The sequence below is a fragment of the Paramisgurnus dabryanus genome, chromosome 18 (assembly GCF_030506205.2).
Source record: "Paramisgurnus dabryanus chromosome 18, PD_genome_1.1, whole genome shotgun sequence".
NCBI lineage: Eukaryota > Metazoa > Chordata > Actinopteri > Cypriniformes > Cobitidae > Paramisgurnus > Paramisgurnus dabryanus.
Window position 1 is genome coordinate 103,546 of NC_133354.1, and position 18,050 is coordinate 121,595.

At 38.2% G+C, this 18,050-nt stretch overlaps 1 protein-coding gene across 7 annotated transcripts in view; it reads left to right on the top strand.

The window, feature by feature from the left end:
- The window catches only part of nedd4l (NEDD4 like E3 ubiquitin protein ligase), a 101,106-nt gene that overhangs the window by 37,127 nt on the left and 45,929 nt on the right, over window positions 1-18,050 (top strand). For 2 of the 7 annotated variants that reach the window (XM_065243996.1, XM_065243997.2), the window contains exons 6-10: window positions 11,665-11,715; window positions 13,973-14,034; window positions 14,391-14,493; window positions 17,558-17,718; window positions 17,884-18,019. In XM_065243996.1, the coding sequence (XP_065100068.1) occupies window positions 11,665-11,715; window positions 13,973-14,034; window positions 14,391-14,493; window positions 17,558-17,718; window positions 17,884-18,019 (513 nt within the window). Of the gene's footprint in view, window positions 1-3,429; window positions 4,863-11,048; window positions 11,100-11,664; window positions 11,716-13,972; window positions 14,035-14,390; window positions 14,494-17,557; window positions 17,719-17,883; window positions 18,020-18,050 lie in introns of those variants that run through there. The other 5 variants (XM_065243994.2, XM_065243991.2, XM_065243993.2 and 2 more) reach the window with 5 other exon arrangements.

Here is an 18,050-nt window from a genome sequence, read left to right on the forward strand (position 1 = left end):
TGCTGTTTTCCCTCCCTGATGGATTTTGGCAGCGTTTCAATGCAAAGCTCAACAGAACATGAGCGTCTTCCTTATATGACTGAGCGAGAGCATGGATCGTACCAATGACCGGACACTGATTTAATTAATGAATTTCACGCTCTCTCGCATACATGTGCTTTCTGTCTATTTTAATTCTGCTTTTCTCTTTGTGTTTCTTGGTTTGTTTTTCTATGACTCCCTTTTCCTTGCAATTTCTGTTTTTCATTTGAAATGCATTGACAAGCAGATTTATGCCAGTGATGTTTCCAGCTTTTTTTAACCTATAGGTAAAAAGCTTGCGGTTTATTAAAAACAACCTGATTATAATGATACTAATTCTGTAATAGTTACATTTTAATATCCATAAACATAATAGCAAAAAAGTTATAGGGCTGGGTATTGTGACCAATTTGGCGATCGATTTGATTCTTTTTTTTTAAACATGGTTTTGATTCAGTCCTATGTCGATTAGTTATCAATATTTCCTTAAAAATATTGGTTTTGCAGACATGGAATTTATGTTTACGAGTATTATCGTGGCATTTTAAAATAAATTAGTGTAAATATTTTCATTCAAGCACAAGGAAACCTGAATGCTGTCTGAGGCTTTCAGATGTGTCTCCCCGGGTGCTTGCTTCGAATGCGTACATTTTGACACTTTCATCGGACGCACGTACAATGACGCGATTACGCGTGGGGTCCGAACTTTACTTCCGGTTTCAGGTTTTTTAATGGTCTGACTAGTTGCTAAACTGAACTCTTGCTTGTTATATAAATCAACTACTTTAAAAGGACTTTGTTGATATTTATTCTTAGCGGAGTTTACCGGAAGTTACGTGTTGACCACGAAAGCCGCGTGTTTATGTTGTTACTGCTGAAACTGTCTATATAATGTTAACTTCTCAAACAGTGCTAAGTGGCCTTTTGCAATATGTTTTGCATCGTCTTTGCGTAAATATTTAAATTGGCAAGGCACGTGCAAAAAAAACTTCTGTAAACTTCTGTAACATTGTAGCACTGGCCCATGTTGGCAAGTGACTTTCCTGAGCATTGTTCATGCTTACCCCGCTCCATTGGAGTAATTTTAGAGGCTGTGCTTGAAGTAAAGCATCCACGTAAAGGGATAGATTCCGGGATTTCCAAGGTTTTTTTAAATCAAAATCAGACAATCAATATTTGCCAATATTTTTTTCAGACATAAAATACATTTCCACCTCAGATATTGTTTTGTCTGCCGAGACTTCCTGGTCTTCACCAGTCGGCACCTAACTGACTGAGGTCTGTGGTAAATGGATAATGGCTTTTTTATACTTAAGTCGATCAATGGGCCAACAATTTATGGCAACTTTTGCAATTCAGTTTTCTTCTTTAAACCACTGTCATGGAGACACAAAGTTGTTGAGTCTTATGCGTGCGTAAACAAATTCACGTTCACCATTGTTAAGCCAAGTGTTTGATTTTTGGGGTATTAGGCTCATGTCATGTTATGTGATCATTTTGAATAAGTTGACATTAATATATAAATGTATAAATGGTGAATATAAATGCTGTGTTTTAGTCAACCGTATGAGGTCCGTATTGGTTCAGTGTACTGTAGTGTAGATAGTGTTGTGGAAGCCCCCTTTTATTCTTAAAATTCCTGTTGACTTAAATTTACCCTTACGTTTATGCATTTGTCATATGCGTTTATTCAAACCGACTTACAGTGCATTCAATCTTTACATTTTTATGAGTATGTGAATACTGCAATGCTCTACCAATTGAGCTATAAACGAATGATAGCGCCATGATGTCTCCATTCATTGTGCCCAAGTCACCCACTACAGGGCATGGGTGCCATCCAAAACAATACAGAGCACTCACACATTCACAATCAAGAGCTTTTATTCAGTGTAAATTACTCTCGCTGACTTATTCCATAAGACGCAGGACTGACCACACTGGTTATGTTGGTTTGCCGTTGCTATGTCGGGTATGGCTAATCATTTGTTGAATCTCTGTTCATTCTGTTACTTCTTATAAGCACCTCATAATATTTTCTGAAGTTTTACAAGTGAAGTTACAGATTGATTTTGTTGTTGTAATTCATTTATTCATTATTCAGTATTATTATTAACTTTATAATGTTGTGTTACATGGTTACATGGTTGTTAGTCTATATTTGATTACTGTGTTAAACACAAGACACATTCATGATTGTTCATCCATGCAGTCTTTCCCACTCCGGGCAAGTGAGTTGCCTTTGTCCTTTATTTCTCCCTAGACAAAGTTCTTTCTGTGTCCACTCCTTTTATTTCATACCAGGCGTGCATACAGATAATGTGGTGTCTTCTCGCTTGGCCTTAGCAACTTGCTACGCCTGTCATCAGTCTGCCTCAAATCGATTAAAATATTTGCACGCCTGTCAGCAGAAGAAGTTTGGGGTTATTGATCGAAAGACTATTTTCCGAATTGTGTTCGATTGGCAAAAGCAAATGTCAGCACAAAAAACTTAAGGTGTTACCCTCAAAAGCTTTTGGAAGGAATCTGGCTTTCTTATACAGTAAATAAGTCCAAAGTTTGCCAGCGATTGATCATGTTACTAGACTTTTTAGGGAAAATAATTTGTATTTATTTTATTTTCAGTTTAGGCAGTGTTTAAAGCCGTGTAAAGTAAGATAAATGACCATACATGGTTTTATTTTGTTTTGGGAGTGGTCATGATTGTGGATTTATTTTCTCAGCTCTTTTGAAATGGCTCCTGGGCTTCATCCTGAGTCATTGTTGTAGTGTTGAAGGGCTTGTGGTTTAAAACATTTCATAAGTACTTTAAATGCAGATGGAACATTTTAACCACGCCAGCCCTGAAGAGGCTTGATGGGAAATTTTGAATGTCTTCACAGATTCCTCAACATACAATATGGTGGTGTTTCTATTTTTCTTAACAGCTGTGATTTCTTGTCTTTTAAGTTTGTAATGTTAACAGTAAACTTCTTGAGATCTTCTTTTACGTTTTAGCTCCGATAAGTTTATATGTACCACCTTTAAGGTGCTGTTTATCAAAGTTTTGAAAGATGGCTAACACCATGTCCCAACTTGGCTTGGCACAGTGTTCACATTGTGTGGGATGAGCACAAAGAATTACGAGCTTATGAAGTGTGCGTTTCCTGAGTCAGCTGTGATCCGTCTCTTTCTCATCCCACCCCCGGCGGTCTACTGCCTTCTGACAGATCAGTAGCAGCTGAGAAAGTTTGGTTTTGACCGGGTGGTGGGGGTGGTTACCATCTGGATCATGTGACTGTGGCCACCCTACCCTCACCTTTGCTTGCGAAGAGCGCCAGGCGTCCTTATCCAATCATGTCTGGAATGCAGCTTGCCACTTGGGCTATTTCTGCTTTCTGTCGCTATCAGACTGCAGCTCTAACAGTTTGACACATGGGTTACGTTTTTTTCTTTTTTATTACCCCACCTCACTCCTCTTTCTAGCATTTACTCGCTCACTCTCTCTCACTGAAGTTTGTGGGTTGAACTTTTAAGCTGTCTGGCAGCGCTTCACTGGTAGCTGTGAAACAAAACACAGCCTCTGTCTGGGAGTAAGGAAAAGAGAGGAAAAAAGGAAAGAGAGTGGATGAGCAAGAAAAAGAGAGAGAGGGAGAGCAAAAGGGGATCAGGCGAAAGAATAAGTGGGCGAGACAGATCCAGCAGGAGCTGGACAGAGACAGATCAAGGCAGACAGGAGAATGTCTCACCGGTTGCGGTTGTATTTTGGCTCTGGTCGCAGCAATACTGCGCCCGAGTTGGAGCAGCTGAATTGGTCGGCAGAGAACAGAGATGTGAATGCTACCAGTAACTGGAGAAGCTACAACGGCGCTGGAGCCATGATGTTCCATACACAGTCGCAAAATGGAGGACATGCTGAGAACCCAGAGTCGGGAACGGATGACGTTTCTGATGCCTCCCTGAAACGAAGTTCTTCCATGTTTATCCCACAGCTCCAGGGTCATACCGAACCACGGACAACCAGGAGCACTTCCATGCAGATATCTCTCCAACGTTCATCTGGACCGCAAGAAGACGCATCATCCCTCGATCCTCCTCCAGGATATCCCCAGGACCCAGCTCCAGCCTACACTGAACCTGAAGATGACTGGCTTTTACCTCCACCTCCAGCTTACCACAGAGCGGTTAACCCATCCTACCACAGTGTTGAACAAAGTCAACCAGGCACTGATGCCATCCAGCCTAAAAGACGAGTGTTTTGTGTACGGCCATGTGATGGGCAAAATGGTTTTGCCAGAATGGGTGCACACAATGAAAACCCCCAAGGGATTACAATCAATGGTTTCAGTATTCAAAGAAGATCTGCAGATGGCTCAGATGTCCAACAGTTAAGGATTATGCCATACGGCAAGGATGGTCAAAACGGCCCATGCCGCCGCTGGTCTGTCCAGCAAAGCGCGGACGGAGGTCCTGGCACCCAAAGACTTGTTTTCCAACTTCAACAGGATCAAGGAAACCACGCAAACACTAAGTCTCAAGCTGAAGGGGCTGAATTAAAAGGTTGCCGTATGATGCGATACCCTCAGATTCGACTGGAGAGGAGTACTTCACAACCGTTACAACCCAGAGGGGTTCCTGCACGCCTCGGTTCTATGCCGGACCTTCATGCCCCAATCTCGGAAATGGAAACCGAGAGTGAGATCGTTCAGAATAGAGCTCAAGGCTGCACATTCAAGATTAAGAAGGAACAAAACTCCCGACAGCCCAGATTTAAGATCTATGTCAGCCAGGGAGGAGAAAACGGCCCCGTTACTAACCGGGATATTAGCTTTGGAAAGGTGCCTACCTGCATCAGTCCACAGGTAATTACAGCAGGAAAAGCATTCCCATGAATATGAAGCTATCTGTCTTTTTGGACTACCTGTATTGTGTTTTTATTAGTGAAAGAATTTGAGGCTTACAATAATACGTGGTGGATCTGTAGTGTAACTAATATCAAATTATCCTACTGGTTGTAAACAAGATCTCACAAAGTATACGTTATTACTTTGCAAGTGGTTGGAAAATAGGAAAAACAGATGAGGAAAAGTTAGCGGGATTTGGTGGAAAAAAGAGGAGGTGGGTTCGGGAATGACTTATCCACATTCTGGGAAGTAAAAATTCCATGAAAAGGGGGCCAGAGACGACTTAACCACATTGAGTATGATTTCCCAATAACAACCATGCAAACATTCAGTATAATATTCCGGAATCTATAGAAACTAGCAGCATTCTCGGATGTAATCTCATTCATGGGATGTGTTCTACTTGTTTTTCACCCCCTCTCTTATAGGGGAGCCTGTTCTATCTTTAGTTGTTGTTGGTTTTGAAAACGGCCTTTCTCTTTTGGCCTGGGTCCTGTTCAGCAGCTGTTCTCTGGTGATTGAAGTCTAATATATAGTTACAACCACACTTCTCATAGAAAACTTAGTAACTTGTGTGTAAACAAAATCTCGGTATTACTCAAAATCAGCAGCTATCAGGCATTCTTTATCCGTCTTGATGTTTTTATTTGTGCCAGATGTAATTGGTCAAATTTATTACAGGTTGCCTTTTCCCTAAAGACTTTGCACGAGTATATGTCAGACCTACTACTGTAAATGTTTGGAATTTGTCAAAAGCAAATAAACCCTTTTATCATAACGTCATAACTGCATCTTGAAGGGGGGCTCGGCTTTCACAGCCATCGGCGGTAGTGGAATTTCTGAGCCATTCACATTCTAGAATTTTCTGATTCTGTAAACTGGAATGTCATGCGAATACCTTCCCAATTTCCACGTCTGGTAAAAGAAACCCATGTATTTCCAGTATGCTGTACCTGCTTAAAAGCCATTACTGGAAATGAGTCAGTGTCCCAGCTCACTTGAAGTCGCATTTGTACAGACATTATATTTACATTAGGGACTCCAACGCAACTTACAGTGCATTCAATCTATACATTTTATCAGTATGTGTTCCCTGGGATCAACCTCCTGACATTACGTTGCTAGCCCAATGCTTTTCCAAGCGTGCTACAGGAACTAAAATGCTAAATTACCTCTAAAGAATATTAGGATTGCATCTTTGCATTTTACCTTAACCCCCTAAGACCCGAGCTTTGGTTTGTCTTAATTTTTTCAGATTTCTTCCAGCTATTTGGGGTTAGGAAGAACCAATATATATAATAACCAAATATTTTTCTTTGAACATGAAGCAGTGTAATTGTCCACGTTTGTGTACAACAGGTTCAAATTACACAGAATTAAGTATTATGGTGCAAACAACTAAAAAATGTGATGTCCACGTATGTGGACATCCAGGTTTTAAGAGGTTAAAGCTAATTGATACTCTTAATAAGACGTTCAGTAAAACGTTCAGTTCTCCTCTTCTATATTATATTTCAACCGTCATTTACTGCATTCGATTCCTGTGATGTGTATGACATCTGTCGCACAGCATAGATTTTTGGTAGACTTGTGAATGCTCTCAGGTTAATTCATGTGACTGTTTGCCGTCTCGGTTTCAGCGAGCGTGATGGGAACCATGTCGGGGGAAATCTTATTTAATGCTGCAGTGGCTGCGTTTTTATCCAGATGTCAAGATTTATAGCTTTAGAAAGCCTGCGCATGCTCATACTATAGGCATGAAGATTTTGAACGACTATAAATACAATTACAAGAGACTCTTCTCTTAAAGCATTGCTTGTCAATTGACGTTCAGACAGTAATTCCGTTGCTAAATTTGTGTTGGCTCCCATCTTATTTTAGTGTCTCTGCATGTTGCGGAAGTGTTGTCGCAAGTATTTTTTCAGGCTTAGTTGTTTTAACCCTAAACCGTGACCTCGCAGTTGCTGAAGGTATCTACATGACCCAGATTCCAGTAATGAGCCCCATTTTTCAGACTCTTCTTTTTGATGTGTTGGTTTATTTAACTTACGATATTTCTTCTTTGTGTTTACATTGAAACATGGCCTCTGGCTTATCACTTCCCAGTTTTTATTTTCTGAACTTTTTACCCTGTTAAACGGGTTTAAGTTGTGTGCTAACTCATCTCTTTTTAATGGACAATGACTAAGCAAATATTTATTTTTATCACTCAGGGCATTGTGTGAGAATGAGGCGTTTCAGAGTCATAAAGACATAATATCTTAATGGTTGTAAAGTCCCTTTGAAGTTGAAGGACATATGATTAATAATTTATATGACTTTGTGGTTAACTTTTATTGCACAAATATAGGAAAGTAGTTTTCCAGATGACAGTTGTCTTTGCCAAGACATAAGGGACAGCATTCTAAGCTTCTATTTCTTTCTATTACTCTTTATTGTTTAAACTATAAAAGGCCGTTCACATTATACATTATAAACGATAAGGATAATAGTTTTAAAAATCATTAAACTTAAGATAATAGCAGAGTTTATACCACAGCTATAATGATAAAGGTACAAGGTACGATATTATTGGATAATTTTCAGAAAGATTTTTGCCCAATGTGTAAACAAACTATTGACAGCCAATCAAATCTATTCAAATTTAAAGTGCTTGCATATTTAAAATCTGCGCAGAGGTCCATAACATTTTACTAAAATGTAAAATTTATTGTGTAATGTTTTCATTCTACTACATTGACTAGTAAATCCAACAAGAACAGCATATTTACACGTTCAGTGATGTAAACAATTGCAAAGGGTTTCATTAAAGGTGCATTATGTAACTTGAATTGCAATATTAATATATAACTATGTTATCAGTGGTGTATAAAGACCTTACATAATGAACTGTATTGTTTTAATTAGCGTAGAATGAGACGTTTTTATCAACATATACCCCGGGTCCTCTTACATGGACATCACCATCATTTTTCTACAGTAGCCCTTAACGGACAAACTGCTCTACTGAGCGTGTTTCATGTCTATGTTGTCTCAGACGATGACGTGTTTGTCCTGTGGCGGCTAACATATGCGTTTTGAAATTAACTCTTTCCCGCCATTAAAAAAAAAGATTGCCAACGCAAAAATAAAAAGCTACGATTTTGCGTTTTTGTGAAGGACTTTTGATAGATATCAGATTCAGAGCTATCATTAAAACACAGTTTGAACTGTTTGCCCTAAGGCATTGCTTTCGGGTTTTTATGAGTTGGGTAAGAGCACTACCTGGTGGATAATTGCGGAAATACAGATTGCCGGAAAAACTCGTCATTGGCAGGGAAGCGTTTTCCCTTATTTGGCAAGTTAACTTATCAATGGCAGGGAAAGAGTTAAAGGGTGAGCTTTTGGTTGCAATTCGCAATCTCACCACTACTTGCTGCTTAAATTTACACACATCACCTTTAAAGGATGTCAACAGTATTATTTAATGCCATTGAAGGTGTGAGTACTGCGCCACACAAGCAAATTAACATGGTTATCATGCGGTGGTGTGGACAGTAATAAAGTTATGGTTATCTTTAAAGTGTGAACGGCCCTTAATTCTTATTATTACAAGGTCATTAGAAGGCTTGATTCTGATTGGCCAGTCTTAAAATTTGCTATTTAATATAATAGAGAATAGAATCTGATATAAATATGCATTTTAATTAGGGATCGACCGATATGGATTTTTCAGTGCCGATGCAGATACAGATTTTTGTTTTAGCAGTCTTAGCCGATGACCGATCAGGCTGCCGATTTTCTATCAGCCAATGCCGATACATATAAACCTCGCAAATATCGAAACGATATATCGGCTGGCCGATATATCGGTCTATCACTACTTTTAATAACATATATAACATAATTTTTTACCTGAAGTAAAACCTAAAGTAAACGGGTTTTCCTCGCGGAAGGTCTGCATTGGTTAAAAATGAGCAAATAAAATATTTCAAATCAATATTTAATGTTCCGTACCCTACTTGAGGTAAATAAGTGGGATAATGTACAGGCAGCAGGTTGTTATCGCGAGATAAGCCGAAATAATCACACTGCCGGGGTTTGTTTTTGCGATAACAACCGGCTCTACACTATCCCTTACTCCTTGTCCTGTATCATCTGTGCCGCATGATGCATCATGAACGGTACTTTAAATTGAGATTGCTAAGGAGAGATGTGCTATTCCTTTTGTAAGTGATTAGACCCTTTCCTTTCGACCTTAGGATAATACATTTGTTTTCAAGGGAACAACTTGAATAACCTAGGAACAGCAACCAAGAATGTCATGGTTAACATTACCATTACAATAACCCTCAACACTTACTAATACGTTGAAACCTTAGAAACTTTATAGCAATGCCCAAGCAACCTCCATTTAACTCCCTAAAATTTGATGAATCTTATTGGTTTCATAATTTCCAGTTCATAAAGCTGCCGTGATTTACAGTTTATTTGTTTAAAGTTTGGTGTTCGCAACATTTTTCGGCTCAGAAATGTTGAGCAGCTTTTCCGTCATGAGTAGACGCTTGAGAATGTATTTGTGGTCCTGCCATGCACTTGCCACCACTAACCGTGACTCACACTTAACCTTTAGGCGATAAATGAGTGTTGTTATCCGAAGCTTGTGCCCAGTACCGAGTTATGCTCCTGGTGTCACTAACTGAGTGTCGGAAGTCTCCTGATATGAAAAGAATTTTAGGCTCCCTAAAAATTTGTTGGCAAAAGAAAACGATTGATTTTTGTAGCATGTTGAGTTGATATGTATGACTTACCTTAATTTCTACAGATTTCACCTACATTTCTACTTAATTTCTGTAGATTTTGCTTTATGTTGTTGGTCTTGAACAACTAATCAAGGTCTGTATCTAAAGTTTGCAAGGGTATTTTTGGATTGATTGAACAGTTTTGAGATCTTGTTGAGTTCTCGGTTGTCTGTTAACATTTCCCCAATTGGGTTTCAGTAGACCTGTTTGTGTTACTAAAATACAAATTTAAATGAGAAAGTAAAATATAATAAGTTTTTGTAAAGATTCAGTACATTGAGTTCCCTAAAAGCCATGCCCTGATTTATTGCATTCACACTTCATTGTAATGTTGTATAATCTTTCACAAACATTAATAAACTCTAACTCATCTTTAAAGTTAAATGCATTAGTGAGTTTATTCTTAAAGGGATAGTTCGGCTAAAAATGATATTAAACCCATGATTTACTCACCCCCAAGCTGTCCGAGTTGCATATGTCCATCGTTTTTCAGACAAACACATTTTCGGATATTTTAGAAAATGTTTTAGATCTTTCAGTTGATTAAATGTAATGTTATGGGGTCCACAACCTTCAAGTCCAAAAAAAGTGCGTCCATCCTTCACAAATTAAATCCAAACGGCTCCAGGATGATAAACAAAGGTCTTCTGAGGGTAATCCGCGCGGTGTTGTTGTAGAAATATCCATATTTAAAACTTTATTAACGAAAATAACTACCTTCCGGTAGCACCGCCATCTTAGTCGCGTCCGCATTCAGGATGAGAGCTTACGCATCCTACGGAGGCTACTCTGCTGCTGCTCTGTGCCCCCGCCCTCCGAATTTGTCATACGTCACTAAGAAAAGTGCGTACACTACGCTAATACTCTCTCCTGAATACAGAGGAGTCTAAGATGGTGGCGCTACCGGACGGTAGTTATTTACGTTAATAAAGTTTTAAATATGGATATTTCTACAACAACACAGCGCGGATTACCCTCAGAAGACCTTTGTTTATCATCCTGGAGCCGTTTGGATTTAATTAGTAAAGAATGGACGCACTTTTTTTGGACGTGAAGGTCGTGGACCCCGTAACATTACATTTAATCAACTGAAAGATCTAAAACATTTTCTAAAATATCCGAAAATGTGTTTGTCTGAAAAACGATGGACATATGCAACTCGGACAGCTTGGGGGTGAGTAAATCATGGGTTTAATATCATTTTTGGCCGAACTATCCCTTTAAGGGTTTTTATACGTTTAATCGAATGTCAGAATGCTCATTTTTCACTTTCACACATTTTACGTGTGCCCTAAACATTGTGCGTCCATACTGGGATTGTGCACTGGACGTTATTGTTTTAATAAGTTTATTCCACACACAGGCTCAAATTGGTCACGATCGTTCCAAGAATGGGCTTTTCAACTTGGGTCAGGTAATTCAAAGGTCTAGTGTGACCCAACCGCATGACTATCACAGCTGACAATCTCACAGTTTTCCTTATGGGGTTTGATGAGTGGATTTTGAGTGGAATTGGAGGCTTGTGATTGGCGCGTCATGCATTAACACACATCTGTCTGACCTTGACCTTTGATCCTCACTTACTGTATAGCTCGTCTGTTGCTCTTCACTGGTTGGTCGTTTTGTTTCCCCTTCTAAATTGACACGTTTTGGTATTAATGTCAACCTTATTTCCCCTCTCGCTCTTTCTCTCTCTCACGCAAACAAATTGATTTATTTTTCTTGGGTGACGCAGGTGTGTATTTGTTCTCATTATGGTGGTTTTCAAGCTAAGGCTCCATTATTTGTATTTTTTTTATTAAACCTTAATCAAATTTTCTGTTTATTTGGATGATTTTGCAGGCCTACTTTTTTATGCAGTCAAATCGGTACTCTGATACATTATTATAACTGTCTCTCTCTCTTTTTCTCTCTCTCTCTCTCTCTCTCTCTCTCTCTCTCTCTCTCTCTCTCTCTCTCTCTCTCATTTTTCAATACAGACCAGAGATGACTTCCTTGGGCAGGTGGATGTACCTCTCACCCATTTACCGGTAAGATTATGTGTACTTGTGTTGTCTAATTTGCTATTTTTAGGATGCTGTACAGAAAGACGGGGAGAGTTATTGGTCAAATGATGATGTCTGCAAATATTGTACCACATGTCCCTGTACGGAGTGGAAACGGAATCACTTGGAATGTAAACGCACATCCTTTGGGATGGCTAAAACAAACAAAAAACACTCACTTCCAGGTCCAATTTTATTTCTAAATAAATATTTAAGTACAAATACATAATTTAAAATGTCTTTTATAATGTTCAGGTCTAGTCCTAGATGATATTTGGTCAAAAAGCATTTCAGCCATATATGACTTTAGCCAACATTCTGTGGGCGTGATTTCTGAGGTTGAGACTAGCAGGACACTGGGGCTGTTTCTCAAATCCAAGAACGCAAAGAACGAACTCAGAAGGTTGCGAGAACACACCTGTGAGAATTGAGATGTGTGCGATCTTGCTGTTGGTCACCTGACCTCCCCAGATTTCAGCGCGCAAGTCTGCACTCGATGCATCCTCGATATCAAGAACACATCCGGGAATTTTCATTCGTCCTCTGTACTTACGTTCTTGAGAATTGGAATTGAACTTCGCCGGTTAATGATGACGTAGAGCGAGGACACAAGGACGCAAAATCGCTGAAGAACGCATATTGAGAAACAGCCTGGTTCTCTCGCAAAAAATATTTATTTTTCCCATACTGTCCATTTTTTTTAATAAAACTTACTATTATTTAACTTGACTAGAGATGAGTTGTTATAACTATAAAATATAGTTGAAATATGTCAACCATATTGCAAGTCAAAATTCGGCTTTTTATATTTCTAGTAAATGCATTTACACTTCAAAATGTATAAAAGTTGTGTTTATCTGTGAAGATTAACTTGTGTGTCAAAACCTTTGGTAAACATAGAGCTTATTTTTTGCGATAATCCAAAAGTCTATGGAAAAATGAATGGGCTTTTTTGCGAGAGAACCAGTGTCTTGCTTACTTCCGGGTTACAAAAGTACGTCATTCCTGCTGCGGTCTGTACTGTATGTGCATTGTATATGTGCATAATTAATGCATGTATGACACTGAAAGTGTTTATATATTGTGATGTTGTGTATGGTGCATTAGTCCTGTTATAGAAAGGTGGCTTAATATATGAGGAGCTCAACTTTGTCAAAATTTAGATAATGATGTTTAATGAATGCTCTCGGCACGTATTATAAGTTCATCAAATAATCTTGCTTTAAATCCGCTTAATCCTCAGGCCTTATCGAAATACTGTCTTTTTTGGCAATAAATCCATTGAGAGTCGGATAAAAATATGCTCATTTACAAGAAAACATGGCAGACGCACTTAGAAGGGTTTGCATCTGAGCTCTTCACACATTTTAATGAAACCTGTGCCCTTAATATTTTAATTATGTATTTTAAAACACTCAAGGCCATGAATTGTGAATGTATTCATGGCAAGCTTGAAAGCTTTAAGATCATTGGTTTTCAATATGGTATTTTGTTCCAGTTTGCTTCTGAGGAAGCGAACGTTTTCCTGAAGTGGTCTTTTATAGGAAATTATTTGAAATGGAAGAATTTTTATGTTTGTCTAAACTATTTCCAGTGGCTATGTGAGAGCTGGATTGCACATTAAGGCGCGCACAGACTGTCTGTTTTTCTTGTGGCCGCCTACATATCCAGCGTTCGGTCCTGCGCGGTTGCAGTCCTGACCACGCATTCTTTCTCTGCCTGCTTTTATTTATACACTTAATATTTAAGTGTTTTCTATATGTGGATCGTACAAAAAGACATTTGTCTATCGATCAAGAGCTCCCCAAAACTTTCCGCTTTCAAAGTTGAACGTTTCTGCCTCTGGTTTGATTCAGACCCGCTTAACAAGAAAAAAACTTTTTCCTTCGGGGCTTCCAGTCTTTCCTTGCACAGTCTTTGTGTCAGGCCCCAGCTGAGGTGCCAATTTTCATCAATTTCCACCGAATGTTGCCACTAATGACAAGTCATGCTTTGCCATGAGTATCCAACCAGGCCTGTTAAGATGTAAGAGGAGAACAGTGTTATGTAAGACCGATTTGATCACTTTCTCTTGCACCCCCCACCTAAACCAAGACTGTTTTATATGTCACCCTGCCTGTAAAAACCTTGTGATTTACTGTTTTTTTACAATAAAATCATCCTACATAATGTAAAGATCATTATGTGAAAATATAACAAAAAATCTCATGTTTGTTTATTCTCCGCATTCTGTCTGTTTTAGACGGAGGACCCTGCGATGGAGCGCCCGTACACGTTTAAAGACTTTCTGCTGCGTCCAAGAAGGTCAGTGGTAAGCTAGCACAGAAACGCTAGCTGTTATACGCTCTACTGTGACCCCTTTTGCAGTACTTGTTGTTAATATGATACAGCACTTCTGAGGCTGAACCCATTCCAGGAGATTTATTTTTTAGAACAAAATGTACGCCTACCACATCAACACCAACAAATGATCTTTATACAGTGCACGTAGGCTATGCTGTCAAATTTAAAGTAAAATGTAATGGTGCTTTTACTATATTTAACTATGCTTTTAAATAATACTTTTATGTGGTATAGTAAATCAATTATATTTCACTATTATCTTTTACTGTACTCGTACTCTGTGATGACATACTTTGCATTTCGCATGTCTCTCACAGTCATAAGTCTCGGGTGAAAGGTTACCTGAGGCTAAAGATGGCCTACCTGCCAAAAAATGGAGGTCAAGAGGAAGAGACCACTGAGATGAGGGAAGAGGCTGAGGTGGGTTAGTTTTACTATTGCTGAACCCTGATTGGTGGTTCTTTTAACTAAGTAAACATACTGGATATGGTGCCCAGTGTCTCTCTCTCTCTCTCTCTCTCTCTCTCTATCTTAAGGCATGTGCATCCCTTTGTATGTAGATGTGCGGAAAGTTTCAACCAAAGTAGAAAATAAAACCTCTGCTTGATAGTGACCCTAGCAACTTGTCAACCCACCTGTGGACGTTGGCATGAACGATAAATTTACTTCTCTTTTCGGTGTTTTTTTGGCAGTTAGCTCCGAATTCTTGTTAATCTGTTAGTACAGTCTATCGCACCAAAGCTTTTTTCCATTTAGACGCGTTTTTCCCGTGTTTCCACTGATTTTACACTGTACACAAATTCTGCCGCTCTCTCTTTTGCCACTCAGTGGGCGTAACCGCAGTCAGTTTCGCCGAAGGTGACGTCACATGCATACCCTCTGTAAAAGGTCTCTCTTTAAAGGGTCATTTTTTTTTTTTTAAATCGGCTTATTTTCCAGCTCCCCTTCAGTGAAACATTTGGTTTTTACAGTTTTGGAATCCATTCGGCTGATCTTCGTGTCTGGCGCTATCAATTTTAGCATAGCTTAGCATAATCCATTGAATCTTATTAGACAATTAGCATCGCGCTCAAAATGATTTAAGAGTTTTGATATTTTTCCTATTTAAAACTTGACAATGATATTGCGCAGTGCCCGAAAATAGTCCCCTTGTTTCCTTTCAATAGCATAGGGACTATTTTGGGGCACTGTGTAATATCATTGCGCCTGCCGCAGCCATGTTACGGCGGCAGAGTCCTTGATTATTGCGCCAGAATGAGAGTATAGTTCTAGACATATCGGCCTAGAAAATCGCAACTTTACATTGTCTGTTGGTCTTAGTACACCATGTAACTAAAGAAGAGTCAAGTTTTGAATAGGAAAAATATCAAAACTCTTTGGTTATTTTTTAGGCGTGATGCTAATGGTCTAATCAGATTCAATGGATTGTGCTAAGCTATGCTAAAAGTGGTACCGCCAGACCCGGAGATCGGCTAAATGGATTCCAAAACTGTAAAAATCTAATGTTTAACTCTAAAGGAGCTGGAAATTATAGCTTTTTTTAAAGTCCAGTGTCACATTAGGTATTCAAAAAAATTAAAATTAATTTCTATAGTTGGATAAGTACAGGTTTCAGAATTGTCACACCTATAACAGAGAATGTCACATCCATAACTTTGTTTCTTTCTCATAAATGCACACACAAAAATGTTAATAAAATAAATATTATTTGTTTTTTGAAAAGCTGGCCCTTCTCCATTTGTTGGGTATTATTGCTTCTGGTTTGTGCATTTTAATTCACAGAATTAAAAGTATGTTGCTTCCTAAGAACTCCTATTTTGTCACATCCATAGACACCATGAGTATAGACTGATATTTTCTAATGTCTGGATATTTAGGAAAATATAAACTATGGTGGCCCTGAAGTGCAAACCACAACAACAAATTACTAAACAACAACAACAAATTAAAAACCACCACAACAAATTAAAAAACACCACAACAAATTAAAAAACAACAACAAATAAAAAAAAACACTACAGCAAATTAAAAACACAACTACAAATTAAAAAACACTACAACAAAATAAAAACCATAACAAAATAAAAAACACAACAACAAGTTAAAAAAACACTACAACAAATTAAAAAACACTACAACAAAATAAAAAACCATAACAAAATAAAAAACACAACAGCAAGTTAAAAAAACTCAACAGCAAGTTAAAAAAACACTACAACAAATTAAAAAACACTACAACAAAATAAAAAACACTACAACAAATAAAAAAACACAACTACAAATTAGGTACCACTGTTACCTGCCTCTTTCAGTAGGTTAATGTAGTTGTGTTTTTTATTTGTAGTTGTGTTTTTAATTTGTTGTTGTGTTTTTTAATTTGTAGTTGTGTTTTTTATTTTGTTGTAGTGTTTTTTTTACTTGCTGTTGTGTTTTTTATTTTGTTATGGTTTTTTATTTTGTTGTAGTGTTTTTTAATTTGTTGTAGTGTTTTTGATTTTGTAGTTGTTTTTTATTTTGTTGTAGTGTTTTTTAACTTGCTGTTGTGTTTTTTATTTTGTTATGGTTTTTTATTTTGTTGTAGTGTTTTTTAATTTGTAGTTGTGTTTTTTAATTTGCTGTAGTGTTTTTTTAACTTGCTGTTGTGTTTTTTATGTTGTATTTGTTTTTTAATTTGTTGTTGTTTTTTAATTTGTTGCAGTGTTTTTTAATTTGTTGTGGTGTTTTTTAATTTGTTGCAGTGTTTTTTAATTTGTTGTGGTGTTTTTTAATTTGTTGTTGTTGTTTAGTAATTTGTTGTTATGGTTTGCACTTCAGGGCCACCGTAATAAACGGATGATTTAGTATATTGGTAATAAACATTCTCTGAGAAATGATATGTAATTTTTTTTTACTGAAAATGTCTGGAATTACTCAAATGTTTCGTCTCTGTTTTTGTTTTCCGCTCTTATACTTCAGTGATTCATAGACGGTCTTTTCATTCTGAAAGGGCTTTTTTATTCTCTCGTCCCCAAAGACTTTTTAACATTTTTGCTTTAAAGTAGATGGCATTTGATTTGAACGGATGACCGTCTGGCATTTCCTTCTTCGGCTCTCCTCTTCCTGTTCTTTGTTCTCTTGAGTTTTAAATTCAGTATGATTATTAATAGTTTTTCTCTCTGTGCTGGTGGACAGTGAGATTTATAGCATATACTCATCTCCCTGTGTGACGCCTTTATGACTTTATTTTCAAAATGTCGTGATTATTTTAGAGTACAGCAATTAAATAATCAAATAAAAGGTTGTGGGTTTGATCCCAGGAAACACACATACTGTGGCAACTTTGGATGAAGGCGTCTGCCAAATTAATACATGTAATTTATTGTAATTAATATTCCTAAACTTCTCCATGACCTGGTGTCAAAGTTTTATGTTGGTGAGATAGTGTGGTATATGTTTTGGTGACTAGATCATTTTCTGTCCTCTAATATCTGTGTGTTTATCTCAGGCCTGGGAGGTGACAGATTCCACCGATCCGGGATCACAAAGACCACAGCACCTTCTGCCTCCGATGCCTCCCGGTTGGGAAGAAAAGGTGGATAACCTGGGTCGCACCTACTACGTCAACCACAACAACCGCACCACGCAGTGGAAGAGACCCAGTAGTGTGTATGTCATCTCAATTATAACAAAAAAGAGCAACGTGTCAGAGCTTGGAGGTCCAGTTGCATGTGAAGAGTTGTATTAAGTTTATCGAGATCTTTGGACGGCCGTGTCCGTACCAGACTCAGACTGCAGTGTGGAACAAATTCTTTCTCCCCGTCTGTGCTTTAGGGATGTGGTCTCGGAGACGGAAAATGATAATAACTTGCGGCAGATTAACCAGGAAGCCCACAGAGTTTTCCGCTCGCGACGGCACATCAGCGAAGACCTGGAAAATGAGCAGCTGGACATCAGAGACATAGACGACGTTAGTATTTAAAACCCGGACATGGGCTGAA